General features: G+C 58.5%; 3 protein-coding genes across 6 annotated transcripts; all 3 read right to left on the bottom strand.

Moving 5' to 3' along the window:
- Positions 1-483: 483 nt before the first annotated feature.
- TBX6 (T-box transcription factor 6) lies at positions 484-4,808 on the bottom strand. Its single transcript, XM_042922131.1, has 8 exons — positions 4,508-4,808; positions 4,191-4,425; positions 3,030-3,297; positions 2,805-2,951; positions 2,658-2,728; positions 1,425-1,498; positions 1,159-1,342; positions 484-1,075 (listed from the first exon to the last, which is right to left on the bottom strand). The coding sequence occupies exons 1-8, from the start codon at positions 4,623-4,625 to the stop codon at positions 862-864; spliced, it is 1,311 nt and encodes a 436-aa protein (XP_042778065.1). The 5' UTR covers positions 4,626-4,808; the 3' UTR covers positions 484-861.
- A 978-nt stretch (positions 4,809-5,786) lies between these two features.
- Positions 5,787-8,974, bottom strand: YPEL3 (yippee like 3). 2 transcript variants are annotated; one of them, XM_042922477.1, is made up of 5 exons: positions 8,917-8,974; positions 8,154-8,336; positions 8,018-8,061; positions 7,693-7,801; positions 5,787-6,271 (listed from the first exon to the last, which is right to left on the bottom strand). In XM_042922477.1, the coding sequence occupies exons 2-5, from the start codon at positions 8,268-8,270 to the stop codon at positions 6,182-6,184; spliced, it is 360 nt and encodes a 119-aa protein (XP_042778411.1). In that variant the 5' UTR covers positions 8,271-8,336; positions 8,917-8,974; the 3' UTR covers positions 5,787-6,181. The 2 variants fall into 2 exon arrangements, with proteins under 2 accessions (XP_042778411.1, XP_042778410.1); XM_042922476.1 differs by lacking the exon at positions 8,917-8,974 and having other exon boundaries at positions 8,154-8,844.
- A 1,480-nt stretch (positions 8,975-10,454) lies between these two features.
- Positions 10,455-15,761, bottom strand: GDPD3 (glycerophosphodiester phosphodiesterase domain containing 3). Of its 3 annotated transcripts, none has more exons than XM_042921839.1 (10): positions 15,540-15,761; positions 15,251-15,293; positions 14,903-15,038; positions 14,764-14,809; positions 14,509-14,627; positions 14,331-14,420; positions 13,850-13,983; positions 12,460-12,519; positions 12,307-12,358; positions 10,455-10,652 (listed from the first exon to the last, which is right to left on the bottom strand). In XM_042921839.1, exons 1-10 carry the CDS (start codon positions 15,676-15,678, stop codon positions 10,515-10,517), a joined length of 957 nt encoding a protein of 318 aa, XP_042777773.1. In that variant the 5' UTR covers positions 15,679-15,761; the 3' UTR covers positions 10,455-10,514. The 3 variants fall into 3 exon arrangements, with proteins under 3 accessions (XP_042777773.1, XP_042777772.1, XP_042777775.1); XM_042921838.1 differs by having other exon boundaries at positions 10,560-11,955; XM_042921841.1 differs by lacking the exon at positions 10,455-10,652 and adding an exon at positions 11,721-11,840.
- Positions 15,762-16,071: the final 310 nt, after the last annotated feature.

Here is a 16,071-nt window from a genome sequence, read left to right on the forward strand (position 1 = left end):
GTTTTTAGATAAAAAAATTTTGAGAGAAAGAAAAATTCTAATAAAAGGAGAAAAATGGTCTTTGGGTTTGTGTCAGACTCGATTGGTATTGAGCAGCGATGCCGGCCTTGGGGCCTGGGGCAGACCTGAGGACCTTGACTGCCCCAGAGCCTCCTGGTCTGCATCCAGTGACAGTGACTTCCAGGAAGGCTTCCGCCATGCCAGGCAGAGGGCTGGGTTCTCAGAAGCAGCCTTATTTAATTCTCAAAACAGTGAGGGTCAGGACATTCACGTTGCCCCACTTCCCTGAAGAGGAAACAGCACCAAAGCCGGTTGATTTACATGCACAAGGTCATGCAGCCGGAAACTGGCAAGTGTAAATTGGGGCTCGGGTCTCCCCACAAAACCTTTGCTCACCCAGCCCTGCCCAGGGCTAAACACCATTAGCCAACGTTTCCAGAGCACTGAGGTCTTTTGAGTTTTATTAACAAAAATACTCCGGTCCTGAGAACAAACTGGTGTGGGTTGTCCTGGGGCGAGGGGGTAGAACTTGCAGAGCCCAAGGCTGAGGCCCAGGAGGAGGGGGTGCTGGGCAGTGGCCCCATTTGGCCAGGCAGAGCCTCCCTCCATTCACACCGAGGTGAGAGCCTGGAAGGGGAAGCTGGCCCCAGCTGGACTCCCAGCAGCTTAGCCAGAGCTTTGAAGCCAGGGTGGGTGGGAGTGAAATCAAAGTGTGAAGTGGGGTGGGGGAGGCCCCCCCGGGCCGCCATTTGGTGTGGGGGATGGGGCCAGTGGAAGTGATGGGGCTGCAGGCCTGGGGGGAAGGGCGGCGGAGGTCCGGGACCGAGGACAGGGAGGGAGGCAGAGGGGCCCAGCAAGAGCTCAGTACATAGGTTTGGAGCCCACGTCCAGGTAAGCCCCAGGGCCGGGGTAGGGAAGGGGGAAGGGCCCCCCCTGGAGGAAGTGCGAGGCGAAGGGGGCTGGGGGCGCAGCTGCTGGGTATCCTGAGCCCCCGGGCCCAGGCTGCAGCTCCAGGAATGCGGCCGAGTAGGGGGCCGGGCGCCCAGAGTCCGCAGCCTCAGGGAAGCTGGGGTTCCTGAAGTAAAGAGGAGGTGTCAGGACAGGACGCAGGGCTCCCCGACCTGAAACAGCCCAACTCTGCGCCCTCGTCCCACTCGCCTGGTTGGAAGGTGACTGGGAGCCCCGTGGAAAGCGGCAGGGTGCAGAAGGTAGGCTTCGGCACTGGAGCCGCCACACGGAGGAGCCGGGGCCTGGGCCGCTTCGCGGGGGGCTGGGACGTGCTCAGGATCTGACTCACGGACGTCCCCCCCCAGTGTGGAATCACAGGGGCCCCCTGGTGCATCTGGGGAAGACAGAAGAGAGGTCGGGCTAAGGAGGAACAGCATCTGAGGACTGGCCCCCATCACCATTGAGGCTACGCTCACCTCCACTCCCATAGGCCTCTGTGGCCACTGGCTCTGGGCCCCTCAGTTTCCTCTTCACACGGGCATCTCGCTCCCTAGAGGACAGTGACAATGATGATGATGATGATGATGATAGTGATGATGATGATGATGGTGGTAATAATGGCACTTACCAGGTGCCAGGCCTTTCACCCTCCCAGGGACCTTGTTAGGGAAGTGCCATTATTATACCCATTTTACAGATGAAGGAACTCAAGGCCAGAGAATTAAGGGACTAGAAAGGGCAAAGTATCTTCCACTTAAACCTTTCCAGTGGTTTCCTATTGCCTCCATTGCATTTGGGAAACTCCTTCCCAAGCTAGAAGGCCAGGACGTGGGCTGAGGCCACCTCCCCATCACCGGCTGCCTGGCAGCCATCCTCTGGAATCCTCTCGTCTGCCCCTGCTCACCTGTTCACCTCATCCCTGGCTCAGTTCACGCTCTTGTCTCACTTCCTCAAGGAAGTCCTCTGACTTCCCACGGCACTACACCACCACCCTCATAGCATCTGTCAACTGTTCTGCTGTATGTTTGTTAGGGTGACCCTTTGATTAACGGCTGTCTCTTCTGCCTGACTGTACACCCCTTGAGGGCAAAGAACAGCTCGACTGAGAGAGCTCCACTCAGAACAGAAGCCAAAGTCCTAAATAAACCTTCACTGTCCAACAAAGCCTGGCTCCTCTTCGCCTCTCACTTGCCTCTTCGCCTCTTCCACTCCAGCCACACCGCAGGTGTGCTCCTACCTCAGGGCCCTTGCCCATGCTGTTCCCACTTCTTGGCACGCTGTTCCTCAGATATCCACTTCCTTCAGGACTTTTTCCTCCCATACTCCCTTCAGGACCTGGAACAGGCTTCTCATCTAATAAATACCCCACTCCAGTCTTTCCTGTCTTCCTTTCTTTCTTTCCTCTTCAGAACTTATCCCTAACACATTATATTTTACTTATTTCTCGTGTTTACTTGTCTACTCTGCCCACTAGAGTGTCAGTCCCATAAGGGCAGGGGCTTCATTTCTTTTCTTCATGATGGATCTCCAGTGCCTGGCACTGTGCCCGGCACACAGCAGGTGCTAAGACAAGTATCTGTGGGATCATCGAGCGAATAAGTGTTTTTCCTTACTGTTGTGTTCCTGGCTTCCAGCACAGTGCCAGACACACAGTGGGCCGTCCATAGACGTTTGCTGAAGGAACGAGTGAATGAATGAGCAATGCCCACCTCTTACAGTTTCTGCCATTCTCCCGGAAGCCCTTGGCAAAGGGATTGGCTGCGATCTTCAGTTGTGTGATCTGGGGACACACATTCGGGGTCAGAGCTCCCACGGCCTGGGTGGGGCCCACCACCCCCTCCAGCAGGGTCACTTACCCGCGGGTTCTGATAGGCTGTCACAGAGATGAATGTGGTCTCGGGGAAGCGGAAGGAGGCGACGCCCCCCCAGTGTTGGCTGCAAAGCTGGGCTGCCCGCACCAGGTGTATGCGGGGCTGGTACTTGTGCATGGAGTGCAAGATCAGCTGAGAGGGAAGAAACGAGATGACTCCCCGCCCGGGGTCCCACCCCCAACCCCCAGCCTGTCCCAGCCAGGGCCTCACATGGCCATGGGGGTCCAGCGTGCTGTTGGTGAGCTTGACACGATGGAAAGACACGGGCTGCCGCATCCAGTGGGCACCAGTGGCAGGAGAGTCAGGGTGAATGTAGACGCGGTCAGGCAGGCGGGGCTCGGCCTTGCCACTGGGCTCCCAGCGCCGGCCCTGCCAGCGGTAGCGAGCCCCATCCACTGGAACCACATCCAGGAGAAACAGGTAGCGGGCCTCGGGGTCCAGCCCAGTGACTGATATTCGGCAAGCAGGGAACATGCGCCTGGACAGGGGAGGGGATGGGAGAGGCCTGGCGCGACCCACTGGCCAGGGGTGGGCGCAGCCACCACCGGCGCTCACCCGGTTTCGTCAGAGAAACGTTGAGAGAGGTGGAATTAGAATCCAGAGGGCAGGGTCTTTGAGCCGGAAGTGATGGGACAGACAGGTGATCTGACCAGGGTCACACAGATTAGGAGCAGAGTCAGACTCTGGACTCCTAAACCCTCAAACTCCATCTGCAGAAGCAGTGGTGACACGCTTCTGTCCCTAAAGTCTTGCCAAGAGCCTACTGCTCCCCACTCTGGTCTCCTCACCTAGTCTCCAGCACCACAGTCTACACTGCTGGACACACCTGCTTCAGGAAAACAGTGTCCTGCCTTCAGCGGGACCGAGGACTTACCACGCTCAGGCCCGAGCTCCTGGCTCACAGGCCACACGCCATGCCTCCAGGGCGACCCCAGACCTAGTCACATACTGACCCTGATCCTGGCCAGATTACTCTGAATGCTGGTCACTGGCTGGCCCTTGACTCCAATCGTAGCCTGAACCCTGGCTCCAGTCACAGACTGACCCCTGATCTGGGCCACATATGAATTTACTGTAACCCAGCCGGACTTTCTGACCCAGGCCCAGACTGACCTAAGACCCTTGCCGTAGGTTGGTCCTTAAACCAGCTACAGATTCCACAGACTGACCCTTGACCTTTGCCACAGAATGACCCCTGATCCTGCCGTAGAGTAACCTGTGACCCAGGCCACAATCACACCCTGAACTTAGGCAGCGCTCTAGACCCTCTAGGAACCCCCAAACCTAGCCCCTTCACCAGGAACTCTGCCTTTCCCAAAAGACCCCCACCAGGAGCACACTGGGCCCTTTGACCCTGGCCCAGCCCCTCACCTCCCAGCTTTGGTGATGATCATCTCTGTTCCCACGGAATTGAACTCTTTCCACAGCTCCCGGTTCTCCAGGCTCAGGCTGACTCCAGGGAGCGAATGAAGGGCGTCTGGGGCTGGGGGGGCCGGCTCAGTGCCCAGGGCTGGGGGCAGCGGGGGCAGGGGTGGGGGAGCGGCCAAGGTGCAGGGAGCAGCCTCAATCCCGGAGAGGAAGCAATCCAATTTGGGAGTGTCCAGATCTGGAGATGGGGGAGGAATGAGAGCCAGCAGAGGGCCACAGCCCCCCACGGCCTCTACACCGGAGCTGGCCCCCATGCTCACCAGGGTAGCGGTAGCCCTCTGCCAGAGCAGGCGGGAAGCTGGAATCTGCTCCCGGCTGGGGGGGCCCAAGGCGGTAGCCTGTCCCCAGGGAGGGGTACAACTCTCGTGGATGGTACATGGAGTAGTCCTGTCTGGCCTCAGGTCACGCTGCCTAGAGTCCCCGGGTGCTGAGAGATGCCCCCTTTATAGCTCACAGCTCAGCCCCTTCCAGACCCAGGATCACAGCCCCTCCCCTATTTGGGGCCCTGGAGTTGGGCTGGGTGGAGACCCCTGGGGCCTGGAAGGGGTCCAAGAGGGGGCCGGATACCTGGGTACCCTCCCCTTCTCTCCCCCCACCCCAGGCTTCATTAGCCCCGACCCCCTGCCCCCTCATTACATAATTAACTCCTCGGCCTGATTGATCCCCGGGGCTCGACAGGGACGCAGTTTGGCGCTTCCGGCCAGCTGGTCCCCGTTCCCACGGGGGGAGCCCCGGCTAGGGATAAGCTGCTGAGGGGCGGGGCCTGGACCCTGGGATGGAGTCCATAGAGTCCCGGGGCAGACCTTGGCGCCCCACACTTTTCTAGCAGGTGACCCCCCCCACCCCCCCACCCCCCCGCCATCCCCCTTCTCTTGGAGGCCAGAGCTTGGAGGGGATGAAGCATGACCTGAGGGAAAGAGCAGGGCTGGAGGGACGCGGCCTGAGCTTATTGTCACGCGGGGCACTGGGGACCTCGAGGACTCCGAGGCCTGAACCCTGTAGTCCTTCCTGCTTCCCATTCTGAAAAACCTCCACCCTCCGCCGAGCCTCCGAGGTGCCGAAGCACCCACCGCTCGACAGCCTCTGACGGCTGGCGCCTGGGTTTCCCAGAAGGTCCCGCGCTGGGGAACCCTCGGAACTACGCTTCCCAGCAGGCGCAGCGCCGAGACTCGGTGCGGAGGAGACGGACGGACGCGGCTGGGGCCGCTGGAAGTTGTAGTGGCGGCGAGAGGGGCGGTGAAGCCGGCTGCGCGGTTGCCTCCCAGGAGAGCTCGCCCCTAGGCGGCGGCAAAACGCTAAAGCTGAGAAGGCGCAGATCAGCCGAGGTCAAGGCCTAGGGAGCCAGAGTGGGCTCGGGAATCTGCACGGACAGTGAGATCGGTCCCGGGTCTCAGATGGCTGAGTCTCCGGAGGGCAGACTCCCACCTTTGACCGCAGTGCCTACTCCATGCCTTGCGGGGGCCCAGAAAAGAACAGGTCGACGGAGGAAGGAATCTGCATTTGAGTCCCCCTTTCCCGGATTCCACGTGAGCCTGGGGCTGCCTCCACTCCATTGTTTTATTATGTACAAACGCTACAGAACAAGGGGAGCAGACACGCGTGGGGTAAAAGGGGCCCGGTGGGAGAAGTTCACAGGGCAGACGGTGCACTGGGGCCAGGAGAGCAGCACACAGGCCATATCTATAGGGCAGGCGGGGCAGGAAGGGGTTAAAAACGAGATCCAAGCCAGCCAGATCGCAGGGAAGTGCGGGGGTGTCGTCCTCCTTCTGAGCTCCCCCCAAGGTCACAGTGCATGCAATAAAATATATGTACAGGAGCTGGATCCGTCCTCTGCAGGAGCCCTGAGGGTCCAGAGCTCCCTTCCCGTGGAGGGAAGCCAGTGGCGCCCCCTGGCGGTCAGGCCGGGCTCGAGCCACATGCGGCAGGAGCAGGGGTCAGTCCCAGCCGTTGTCTTTGATCATGTGGTTGAGTTCAATGATGTACTTCCCCTCTTTGTACTTCTGGCTGCTCTCGAAGGCCTGTTCCTGAAAAGAGGGGAGAGGACGGCATCTCTGGAGCAAGGGCTTTACCAAAAGGGATCGGGTTGGGGAATAGATATGACTGGCCCCATTTTACATATAAGGAAACTGTCATGCAGAGAAGCCAAACCACCTGCCCACAAGACACACAGCTGGTAAATGACAGAGCCAGGTTTCTCACGAATGGGACAGACAGAGCTCTCTGAATCACCGGTACTTTTTAAGTACTAATGTTGGCTCCAACAGAGAGGATATGGAAGTTTCTAAAAGATCCGGGGATTACAAACTGGTAGCCTGAAGGGCAATTTTGGCCTACGCAGGTGTTTTATTTGGCCATCAGAGAGTTTAGTAAAAATAACTTTAAAATACTAGGATATAGGCAGGCCATGCTTACTCCAGTTTGCTACAGACCCTCCTCCCCCACTACCCCAGATCTATGGTGCCTCTTTTGCAGACCCACAGTATGCGCTTGGCCCTGCAAACCCTTGAGTTTTTGACATCTGGATTAGGCCATCTCTTTATTTTACAGACGTCCAGAGAGGCCAAGCCACCTGTCCGGGGACACAAAGCACAAATCTGTGGCAAGGCCGGGGTGAACTCACATGAGGGCGGGATGCCTGCCTCTGCTGGGGGCATCCACCTCTCAGAGGCACCAAAACTCCAAGTGAAGCCTGAGGAACCAACCATGTCCCCTACAGTTTCCCAAGAGCATCTTTTTTGCTGCATCCAATCTGATCCCCATGACAATTTTGGGTGCCAGGTGGTGGCTTCATCCTCCACAGCCAGATAAGGAAATGAGACTCAGGTAGTGAAATCAGACCCCGGATAGCAGCTGTGGCCATGAGGGCAGTGAAAAGGAAGCTCATGGACCCAAGTTCCATGTCACTGTGGGGTCTGGGGCAACTTCTCTGAACCTCTGAATGACAATGGAAGCCGGTGGCCGAGGATCTGGAGTTAAAAACAGACAGACAACAAAACACGCAACCAGGATTCTGGTACCTGTTCTGTTCCTTACCCGTGGTGTGACCTTGGGAAAGTTACCTACCATCTCTGGGCCTTCCTTTCTTCTGTAAAGTGGAGATAATTACAGACTCTACCCACAGGATTGTTGTAACAATGAAATGAGATAATATATGCCAAGCACATAACAGTGCGTGGCACGAAAGCATTCAATAAATGGTCATTCTGCTGATCGCCTCATCTCTAAAATGGGACGCATGTGCACGTGAGGGATGGGTGGAGAGAAAAATTCTAAAAGCCCTTGCAAGATGTGACAGAAGAGGACATGGTCAGGGGATGAAAAGACAGTCTGACTTGAGTGAGCTGGGCCTGTACGCTCCGGAAGGTTACCAGATGACTGCTTGTGAGGAGGAGGTGAAGTGAGGTTGGGTCAAAGGCTTGCCTGGGGTCAGGGGTCACGGACTCACATATTTCCAGCCCAAAGTCGTCTTGCAGTTCTCGCAGTGGATGTCAGCCACAGCATGGAGGCCTGTCAGCAGTACCCGTTCCTCGGCTGGCCCGCAGCCCACGTTCACCCTGCAGGGACATGGGGGCAGTCCCAGGGAGGGTCCCGCCATCACAAAGCCCCCCGCTAGCTTGTATCCAACTGTGTCTGTTCTTAGCATCCAAGAGAAGGGCGATCACATCAGCTTCCAACCTGAATCAGGGGACTCTGGGAGTCTCAGCACGATGCCAGGGGGCACAGGTCACAACAGAGGTCAGGGAAAGAAAGAAGGGGGACCAAATACTCACACAGAGTTGAAGAGGTAGGCACGCCCCTGACTGCCCTGGAAGGACTAAAGGGTGGAGGGAGAAAGGAAGGGAGTCAGGGCCATTGGTGGGAGAGCTGCCAGGTAGCCCCTCTCGCCTCCAACTGGGACCTGGTTACCTTGGAGATGAGGTCGTCGTGGTTGGCCAGGTGAGCGCGGCAGTGGGCACAGCTATACCTCCGGTGACAATCATCCAAGTAGGCCTGAAACGTCTTGGGCTTTGAAATACGCACCATGGCGGGGGCCGGGGGCAGTGGCCCCACCCGGGGAGCGGCCCACGGGGAGCAGAGGGAGCCCAGTGCCTGCCGGGGAGGGAGTGGGCTGTCAGGACCAGGGCCACACATACGCAGGCACACCCAGGGCCATGGGGACTCTCTCCGTCACACTTGGCTGCTGTCTCCTCTCCCCAGAGGCAGCAGCTTCTCCAGGGGCCGGAACCGGCTCAGTTTTGACTCACTGAGGAGGCCTCAAGTTGCATCACGGGGAAACTGAGGCTTGGAGAAGCCTGAGGTGAGTCACTCATCTAATTCCGGCCTCACCCCTGCGGACCTGGCAGTTGAAGCTGGAGGAAGGGGCTCTGGCGTGGATGAGCTGTCAGTTCTCATTTAGGGGGAGTATGGAGGGGTTAGGAGCTGGAGGGTCCTTAGGACCTCACCTGAACTGCCAAGGGCGGGGCGGGGCGGGGTGGGGGGTTAGCAGCTCCACTTGAGGTACAAGGGAGTTCACCTGGGGAGAGGGTCCCTCACCTGGAAGAGGCAGAGGCCCTCACTGAAGGTGCAGGGTCACCTAGGAGGGGAGGGGCTCTTACGTGGGGCGGGGGGGTGGGGGGCGCAGAGGCCCTGTCTATGCCGAGGGGCTCTTACCTGCATCGCGGAGCCTTACCTGAGACCCCGGGGCTCACCTGGGGCGCGGGGGTGGGGGGCGGGCGCCGGGGGAAGGGGGCAGTCCTCGCTGGCGGGGCGGGGGCTCGGGGCGACGCGCAGCCCTGACGATGCGGGCCTCACCTCGCCTGGGCGCGCGGGGGCCCGGTCCGCCGAGGTGGCCTGGCCTGGGAGTGGGGGGCGCTCCTGGTGGGCGCCGTCCCCCCCGGCCCGGGTTCGCAGCCGCCGCGACTTGTTTACACCGAGACCAGCTGCTGCCGCCGCTGCGGCGGGAGGGGGAGGGGGCCGGCCTCTGGTCCCGGCGGCCGCCGTGGCCAATCGGCGCGGCGCATGCAAATGAGGGGGCGCGTCACACCGCGGCCAGCGCAGGCCTCGGCTGCCCTTCCCCCTGCTCCGGGCTCCGGCCGGCCCGGAAATGCGGCTGCGGCCCGCAAGCCAGCCAGACAACCCCGCGCGGCCCGGGTCTCGTCGCCCTTCTGGCCTCCCGCGGTCCTTGAAGGGGCGAGGATCTGCGGTGCCAGACCTGGCTCGGGGTTAGGTGTCTGGACGCACGTCCCCGGGGAGATAATAGCCATAATTATCTGCATTTAACCACCCCGTGCCCCACTCTCTTAATCCCCGCAGCAATCCTATGAGGCAGCTTTTGTTCCCCATTTTACAGGGAACAGAGGTCAAAGAGGTCTAGCTACGCTCCCGAGGTTATCGAGCCGGGAAGAGGCAAAGTTGGAATTCTCACTTTGGTCCGATTCCACCGTCTTTGCCATAGCACCCGGGACAGGCTCTTGGAACGGAAGAGCTAACGGTGCCCGTCCGTCTGTGTTAGATCTCTGGGAGCCAGAGCCTGGGAACAAGCCGGTTCCTACTGCTGAGCATCACCTCTTCCAGGCAGCCTCCTCTGATGCCCCTGCCTCTGCAGGCTGAGTTAGGTGTCTGCTGTGGGCTTCTCACGTGACTCTGAACGGGAAAATGTGTGCATCTGCCCTAGGAGACTTGTCTTGTTCCCTGCAGTGGCCCCAGTACCAAGCCTGGCCTAGAGGAGTCAACAAAGGTTTGTGAAACATGTGATTCATTCAATGCATAAGGTTCTAGGGTTGGAGAGGGTTGAGGAGTTTGGGGAACTTCTGGAGTAGATCTGGAAGTGAAGGTTGGAAAGGCTGAAGCAGCAGATGAGCAAACCCTAAACTCAGCCTCCGAGGCCATGTCCACCATCTGCGGCGCCATGAGGAGGCACAGGGGCAGATGAAGTCCCTTGTCCTGTGCCTGTGTCTTAAGGCTCTTCATAGCCTCAAGAGAATGGAACCTGTGGCCCTGAAGGGGCAGGAGCCTTGCTCCTTCCTGCAAGGGACATTCCTGAGGAGAGTGGAGGCCAGGTTGGCACAGGGTGTGGCATTACTCGGCCTGGAATGTGGTGGAACCAGTGGGTCAAGGTGGTCAGGGCCCCCGACTCTGACCCTAGGCTGGCCTCTTCTGCCCTAGGTTGCCCTCTGCAGTCTGCTAGGACCTCCTCCCACCCATGCCCCCCAAACACCACCACATGACTGAAAAGAAAATATTTATTGAAGAAGAGAAATAGAGGAGAGGGTGAGGGCCTCCGGGCTGTTAGGAGGCCTGGGCAGCTCCTCCATGGTTGTCCAGGTAGCGCCTCAGGGCTGTGGGGTAATCTGTCATGACGCCACTGGCCCCCAGGCCATAGGCCACTTCAAAATCCGACTCTTCATTAAGGCACCAAAAGACCACCTGCGTGGGGAGGGAGGGGCTCATAGTTTCAAACAACTTTACCTGGACTTTCCCCTTGAATCCAGATGGTGGGAGCTCTCCTCCTCTGTGGAGACCTCCCAGCAGCGGGATGCTGGCTGGAGTGGATTGTTAGTCCGGATTTTTGTGCAAACTGGTTATTAAACACAGCCATTATTAAATATTAAATTATATAAACGTGTAATTCAATAAATTACTTTAAAAATGAAGGTAATAAATACTCAAAACTCATCACTTCCTAATGATTTTACTACATTTTACTGTTACCTACGCTCTGGCGGTTGTTCGCATCTGCTGAATGTGTAAGGTGGAAATACTACCCAACTCTGTGCTCAGTGACTTCATGTTGGTGGCCTGAAATCGGACAAGGTGAGAGGATGCACAACCAGGGAAATAAATCGTCTATTGCTCAAATCAGAGCATTTTGTTCCCCCTCCCCTGGAAAGCCGGCTGTGAGATCTCCAGGCCTGCCCGTGTCTGCTGCTGCTCTGTGTCTGTCCTGCCGCCTGAATCCTCTTTCGTGGGCATGGCGGTAGGTAGAGATGGTGTCTGTACCCTGGGCAAGTCACTGGACCTTTGGGTTTCTTAACGTGACAAATGGGAACGATGGGCCAACCTCCAGAGTCGTGGTGAAGGCCCACGGAGTGGAGGCGCTGTGGAGGCGCTAATCTGAAAGAGGCGCGGCCTCCCCATGCCTCACTCACCCCCACCTCCGGGCTGTGGAGTGCTGCCGGCCCGTCAGCCAGCTGGTCCACCCATCCCACTGCTGCCGCCGCAGCCCAGGACCAGTCAGCGACGGCATCTGCCTCCTAAGATTCTCTGCTCCTACCCTGGCGCCCATGATCGCTTGTCCACATCGGTGGCCAGAGTGACCCTTAATCCCAGACTCCACTGGATCAGGTCTCTGCCCTGCTTCAGGCCCTCCAAAGCTTCCCGTCCTCCAGGCTGAAGTCCAGGTTCCTTACTGAGGTTCACAGGCTCCCTGCCTCAGCCTCGGCCGCCTCCTCCGGCTCCCCTCGCCCCACACAGCGGCCTGGTGGAACCTCTCTCAGCTCCTCCTCCTGCCGTGGCCTCTTGCTCCCCGCAGCTTTCCCACAGGCGGAGCCTGCCTGAGATGCTCTCCTTTCCCCCTCCGTGCGAGCCAGCTCCTCATTTCTTCCAGAGGGCCTCCTGTGACCCCACAGACCACAGTGCTGTTTCCTTTCCGTCCACTTGGTGCCTGTGAGTGCCTGTTTCCTTCCTCTGCCCGATTTGACTCCCTGCTCCATCCCTGGTACCACAGTGCCTGGAATGTAGTCCATTCTCAACAAAGGTTTGCTAATTACATGATCAAAGTGGATGCTCAGGGGAGGGGCCGGGCCGGTTTTTTTTCCCAGCCCCACTCACCCCCTCCTCAGGAATCAGGACAGTAGGTTCAATGCAGCATCATCGCGATAATGGCTACACTTGTCAAGCCATTACTAAGTACCAGTTAAATGTACCATCACCCCCATTTCACAAATCAAGAGACTGAGACTCCGAAGGTGACCTGCCCAGGGGACCCAGTTAGTTGGTAGCAGAGCTGTTCACTGGAACGCTGTGCTAGGCCCACACTGTGAATCACCCACTTGCTGAGGGCGTGGAGGTCAAGCCTCACCTGCACTCCTCGCTGCTCCAGGTGGTGGATCAGACTTTTCCTCATGATTAACCTAGTGGGGAGAGGGTGGCAAAGGCCACGATGAGAGGGGCCTAAGAAGGGCAGTGGCAGGTCTCCACGGGGACACGCCACCCAGCATCCTCACCCCCTCACCATTTGGAAATCACAGCTGCCAGCTGGTTCAGCCCAGAGCAGGAAAACGGGAAGTAGGTCCTGCAGAGAGGTGGAATCATGATCAGCCCCCTGCGTCTCACTCTGTCACAGGAGTGGGGTGGTAGTGACCCCTGACCGGTGTTACCCTGGCGCCTCTAGAAGCCCATATGAAAAAGTCACCTGTTGTTTAGTGAGACTCTTCTATGTGCACATCTGTGCCTCCATACTTTGAGAGTGTGCCCTCCCTCGCTGTTGTACAGAGGAGGAAACTCAGTTTTGGAGAGCTAAAGTGACTTGCCCAAGGTGTCGCAGCAAATCTGTGGTGGGGTCAGGGCCAAGACCAGAACCCAGCTTGATTCTCAAGCTAGATGCACAATCTAAAGGTCCCCTGGTTGGGCCCGACCAGCTTCTTGTGACCAGACAACACTCCAGTGAGTCGGCTACTTGCCCATGATTGGCCCGCTTCAGGGATGACTTTAGAGGCCCTTTACAATGTCCCAGCACAGGTTTTGGGGTCAGACCCAGACAAACCCAGGCCCTGCGCTTCTAGCTGTGTGGCCTTGAGCAAATTACAGAACCTCTCTGAGCCTCAGATTCTCCATGGGTACTGAGGGGGCGGTGTCATGATTCTAGTACCTTCTGGGTTGCCACAGATAAAGCTCTAACCAACCAAAGGATGTGAAAACACTTTGCAAACACTGTATGAGAAGTTCTGTACACAAAGTTCGGTAGTCTAATGATGTCTTTGTAGCAAGAGATTGTGGGGGCTGGCTGAGAGCTTCCCTCAGGATAACATAGGGGAGAAGGAAGCCTAGGAGCTGCCACAGAGTTCTCAGAAAGGGAAGGGAGGGGCCAGGCTTCAGAGCTGGTGAAGTATCCAAATTTCTGATACTTTACCCAGCTGTTACTTTGTTAATCCCACTCTCCCAGCAGGAAAAAACTTGCTTTTCCTTTTGAGAATCAGAGAATACTATAATTGATTGATATCTGTCTCCCAGCCAGACTATAAGCTCACCGAGGGCCTTACTCCACTCACACTGGGTTTATTTACTAGTGTCACTGTGCCCAGAACAGAGGAGACATTCAATAAATACTTGTTGGATGAAATGGATGAATATATGAATACTCTGTCCTGAAACCAATCCACATCAACACACATTTGCATAGAATTTCAAAGGGTTCGAGGAGGAAGCCTCCTGGCTCCTCAGTATTCATGAATGCTCCTGAAAATCCTTCTCTTGAGGGGACCCTGGGGGTATCCTTGAGGGTGGCCAGGGAGCTGGGGACCCCATGTAGTGGGGCTTGAAGTGGGGGGGGGATTTATTTGAGGACAAAAGCATCTGGGGGCCTGGGGGAGGATGTAGAAGGCAGGCAGGGACCCTGCAGGTACCTATTGATGATGGTGGGCAGGAAGCAGAAGAAAAACCTCTCCGGGATGGATACAAAGGGCAGCAACCCCAGGTAATAGAGCAGTAACAACCAGATAGCTCCGCCGATGGTGAAGGAGAACGGCATCTCGGGGTTCTGGGAGGCAAGGGGAAGGGAGAAGAGGGTCAGTCTGCTCCCAGCAAAGCAGAAAGGGGAATTGGGCTGCAGGGGAAACAGCGCTGGACATTCAGGAAGGTCCACCACCTGCGGGATCGGAGCTGTATGTCGGCCCAGCGTTCAGGCCTGACCGCACCCTCTGGGTCTCCAGCAGCAATGCCTGTGCTCCCCCTGTCCCCACCCCTCTCCTCTCAGCATCCTACCCTTTGAGACTCTGCTCAGGGCTGGTTCCTCCACAATACCCCACACCTGTCCAGCCTAGGCCCCTGGAGCCTCCAGCGCCTGGGAGAAGGGGCCGCTGGAGCAGGGAGGGAGCAGGGACTCACAGCAGCCCTGCACTTCTTCATGACCGAGCTCTTCTCTGTGGCCCAGATGGTGATTTCATTTCGGTCAAAGTGCCTCACCAGGCCTGCTATCTGGGAGGAGGAGAAGGAAGAGGTGAAGGGGAGTCAGGCCTCTCTCCAGCCCCAGGCCCCTTCCCACCCCGCCCCGCAGCAGCACCACCTTGTTAATGAGCTCTTCATTTTCCTCTTTGACCTCCACGCTCATGGGCATCCGAGGGAACCTCTGGAACACGTCCTCCAGACTCACCATGTGCCGGTCCGACCCACGTGCAAAGCGACCTGGGTGGGTTGTGGCAAGGGGGATCAGACGGAGATGGGCGGGGTGGGAGCCCAGGGGGAGGGGGACGAGTCCCAGAGGAGAAGGGAGGGCAGGAGGTTGAGGCCAGGACCCCACTCGGTGAGGTCACACTCTCACCTGGTGAGAAGTAGACCTCCAGCTCCTCCTTGTAGAGGGGCAGCTCCTGGGGAGAAGAGGGAGCACGTCACCAGGGGGCACGCGTGGAGGCACCGTGGCTCTCTGGGTACAGTGGGGGGGGGGCTGGGGCAAGGCCCACCTCAAAGTCCAGGCTGCCCACGTCCCTATTCACGCCTGACTGGCGGGACAGGTTCTTGTCATGAGATACCACCACCACGCCATCTCGTGTCAACTGGCAGTCAAGCTCCAGGAAGTCTGATCGCTGGGCCAGGGAGCTGTGGGAATGAAGGTCAGTGCGGAGAGGCCCGGGGGAAGGAACAGGGCAAACCACAGTACAGTGGGGAGGTTTAGGGGAGCGTGGGCCAGAGTTCACGGCAGGATGGGCAGGCTGTGCACTGCACACCTCCAGAGGGCCCCGGTCACTCAGACTAGGAAGTGAGTGGCGCCTCCTGGTGTCTCGCAGCTCACAGCTGGCAGGTGCACTCACTTCTCCATGGCCTCCATGGTGTTCTCCAGGAGTTCTCCAGATCCTGTGTGGGGCAGCTGGGTGGGTCCCAGGAGCCTGGCCTCCCTCCTCTCCCCTCACCCCTGCCTCTTCCCCCTTCCACGTCCTGCCCTGCCATCCTGCTCTCCTACCTCAGGCTCTGCCCTCTTCCTGACAGCCCGCCGCTTGGACCTCCCCCACTGCCGTCCACCCTTGCTGGCACCTTGCTGTCCTTACTCCACCCTCAGCAGTCACCATCACCATCCTCCCGCCCAACCGCCACCCAGCGTACCTGCTCGGTGGGCCCCCAGGCGTGGCAGGAAGACTGGAGCCCAGGGTGTGTGCAGCAGGCGAGGCCGGCGCAGGAAGAAGATGGACAGCATGGCATAGCTGCCCAGGGCAGGCAGGGCGTAGGAGAGCAGAGAGCTCATGGTCACGCTGCCTCTCTGGGCTCCCGCTGCCACACGCTCGGCTGCTCCTGATGGACTGTGCTGCCTCTGCTGATTGCCTGGCCAGCGTAGGCTGGCTCCACCGCCTTAGCCACCACACCCCTGGGACCTGCTGAGCCGGCTCTTGGCCTGGGGCCAGGCTGCAGGGCTCAGCCGGGGAGGGGGTACAGGCAGGAGAGGTGCCCGGCAGCTCTGGCTCTCACGCCTCTAGACCCTCCACGGACCCCAGCACCCTTCTCTCCTCGGCCATGCTGGGGAAACAACCCCCACCCCCACCCCAAGCGCTGGGTCTGCTACAAGCTTCCCCCCTCCCATGGGTGCTGGTGGCCGGGGTATACAGCACACCATCCCTTGCCATTTCCAGAGAATCCAGGG

This window comes from Panthera leo, chromosome E3 (assembly GCF_018350215.1).
Source record: "Panthera leo isolate Ple1 chromosome E3, P.leo_Ple1_pat1.1, whole genome shotgun sequence".
In the NCBI taxonomy this organism is placed as follows: Eukaryota; Metazoa; Chordata; class Mammalia; order Carnivora; family Felidae; genus Panthera; species Panthera leo.

Bases quoted from the DNA above. Each gene is read 5' to 3' on its own strand.
- TBX6 (XM_042922131.1), bottom strand. From the start codon at position 4,625: ATGTACCATCCACGAGAGTTGTACCCCTCCCTGGGGACAGGCTACCGC. The intron at 3,298-4,190 runs GTGAGGGGCTGG...TCCCCTGTCCAG, and splicing joins ATCATCACCAAAGCTGGGAG to GCGCATGTTCCCTGCTTGCC. The intron at 1,076-1,158 runs GCGAGTGGGACG...TCTTTACTTCAG, and splicing joins CCCAGTCACCTTCCAACCAG to GAACCCCAGCTTCCCTGAGG.
- YPEL3 (XM_042922476.1), bottom strand. From the start codon at position 8,378: ATGTGTGGCCCTGGTCCTGACAGCCCACTCCCTCCCCGGCAGGCACTG. The intron at 7,802-8,017 runs GTGAGTATTTGG...ATGTCCCTGCAG, and splicing joins GCCTACCTCTTCAACTCTGT to GGTGAACGTGGGCTGCGGGC. The intron at 6,272-7,692 runs GTGAGTCCGTGA...CCCTCTTTTCAG, and splicing joins CGACTTTGGGCTGGAAATAT to GAACAGGCCTTCGAGAGCAG.
- GDPD3 (XM_042921838.1), bottom strand. From the start codon at position 15,678: ATGAGCTCTCTGCTCTCCTACGCCCTGCCTGCCCTGGGCAGCTATGCC. The intron at 14,421-14,508 runs GTGGTGCTGCTG...TCCTCCTCCCAG, and splicing joins ATGAAGAGCTCATTAACAAG to ATAGCAGGCCTGGTGAGGCA. The intron at 12,359-12,459 runs GTGAGGGGGTGA...TCTCCCCACTAG, and splicing joins GCAGCTGTGATTTCCAAATG to GTTAATCATGAGGAAAAGTC.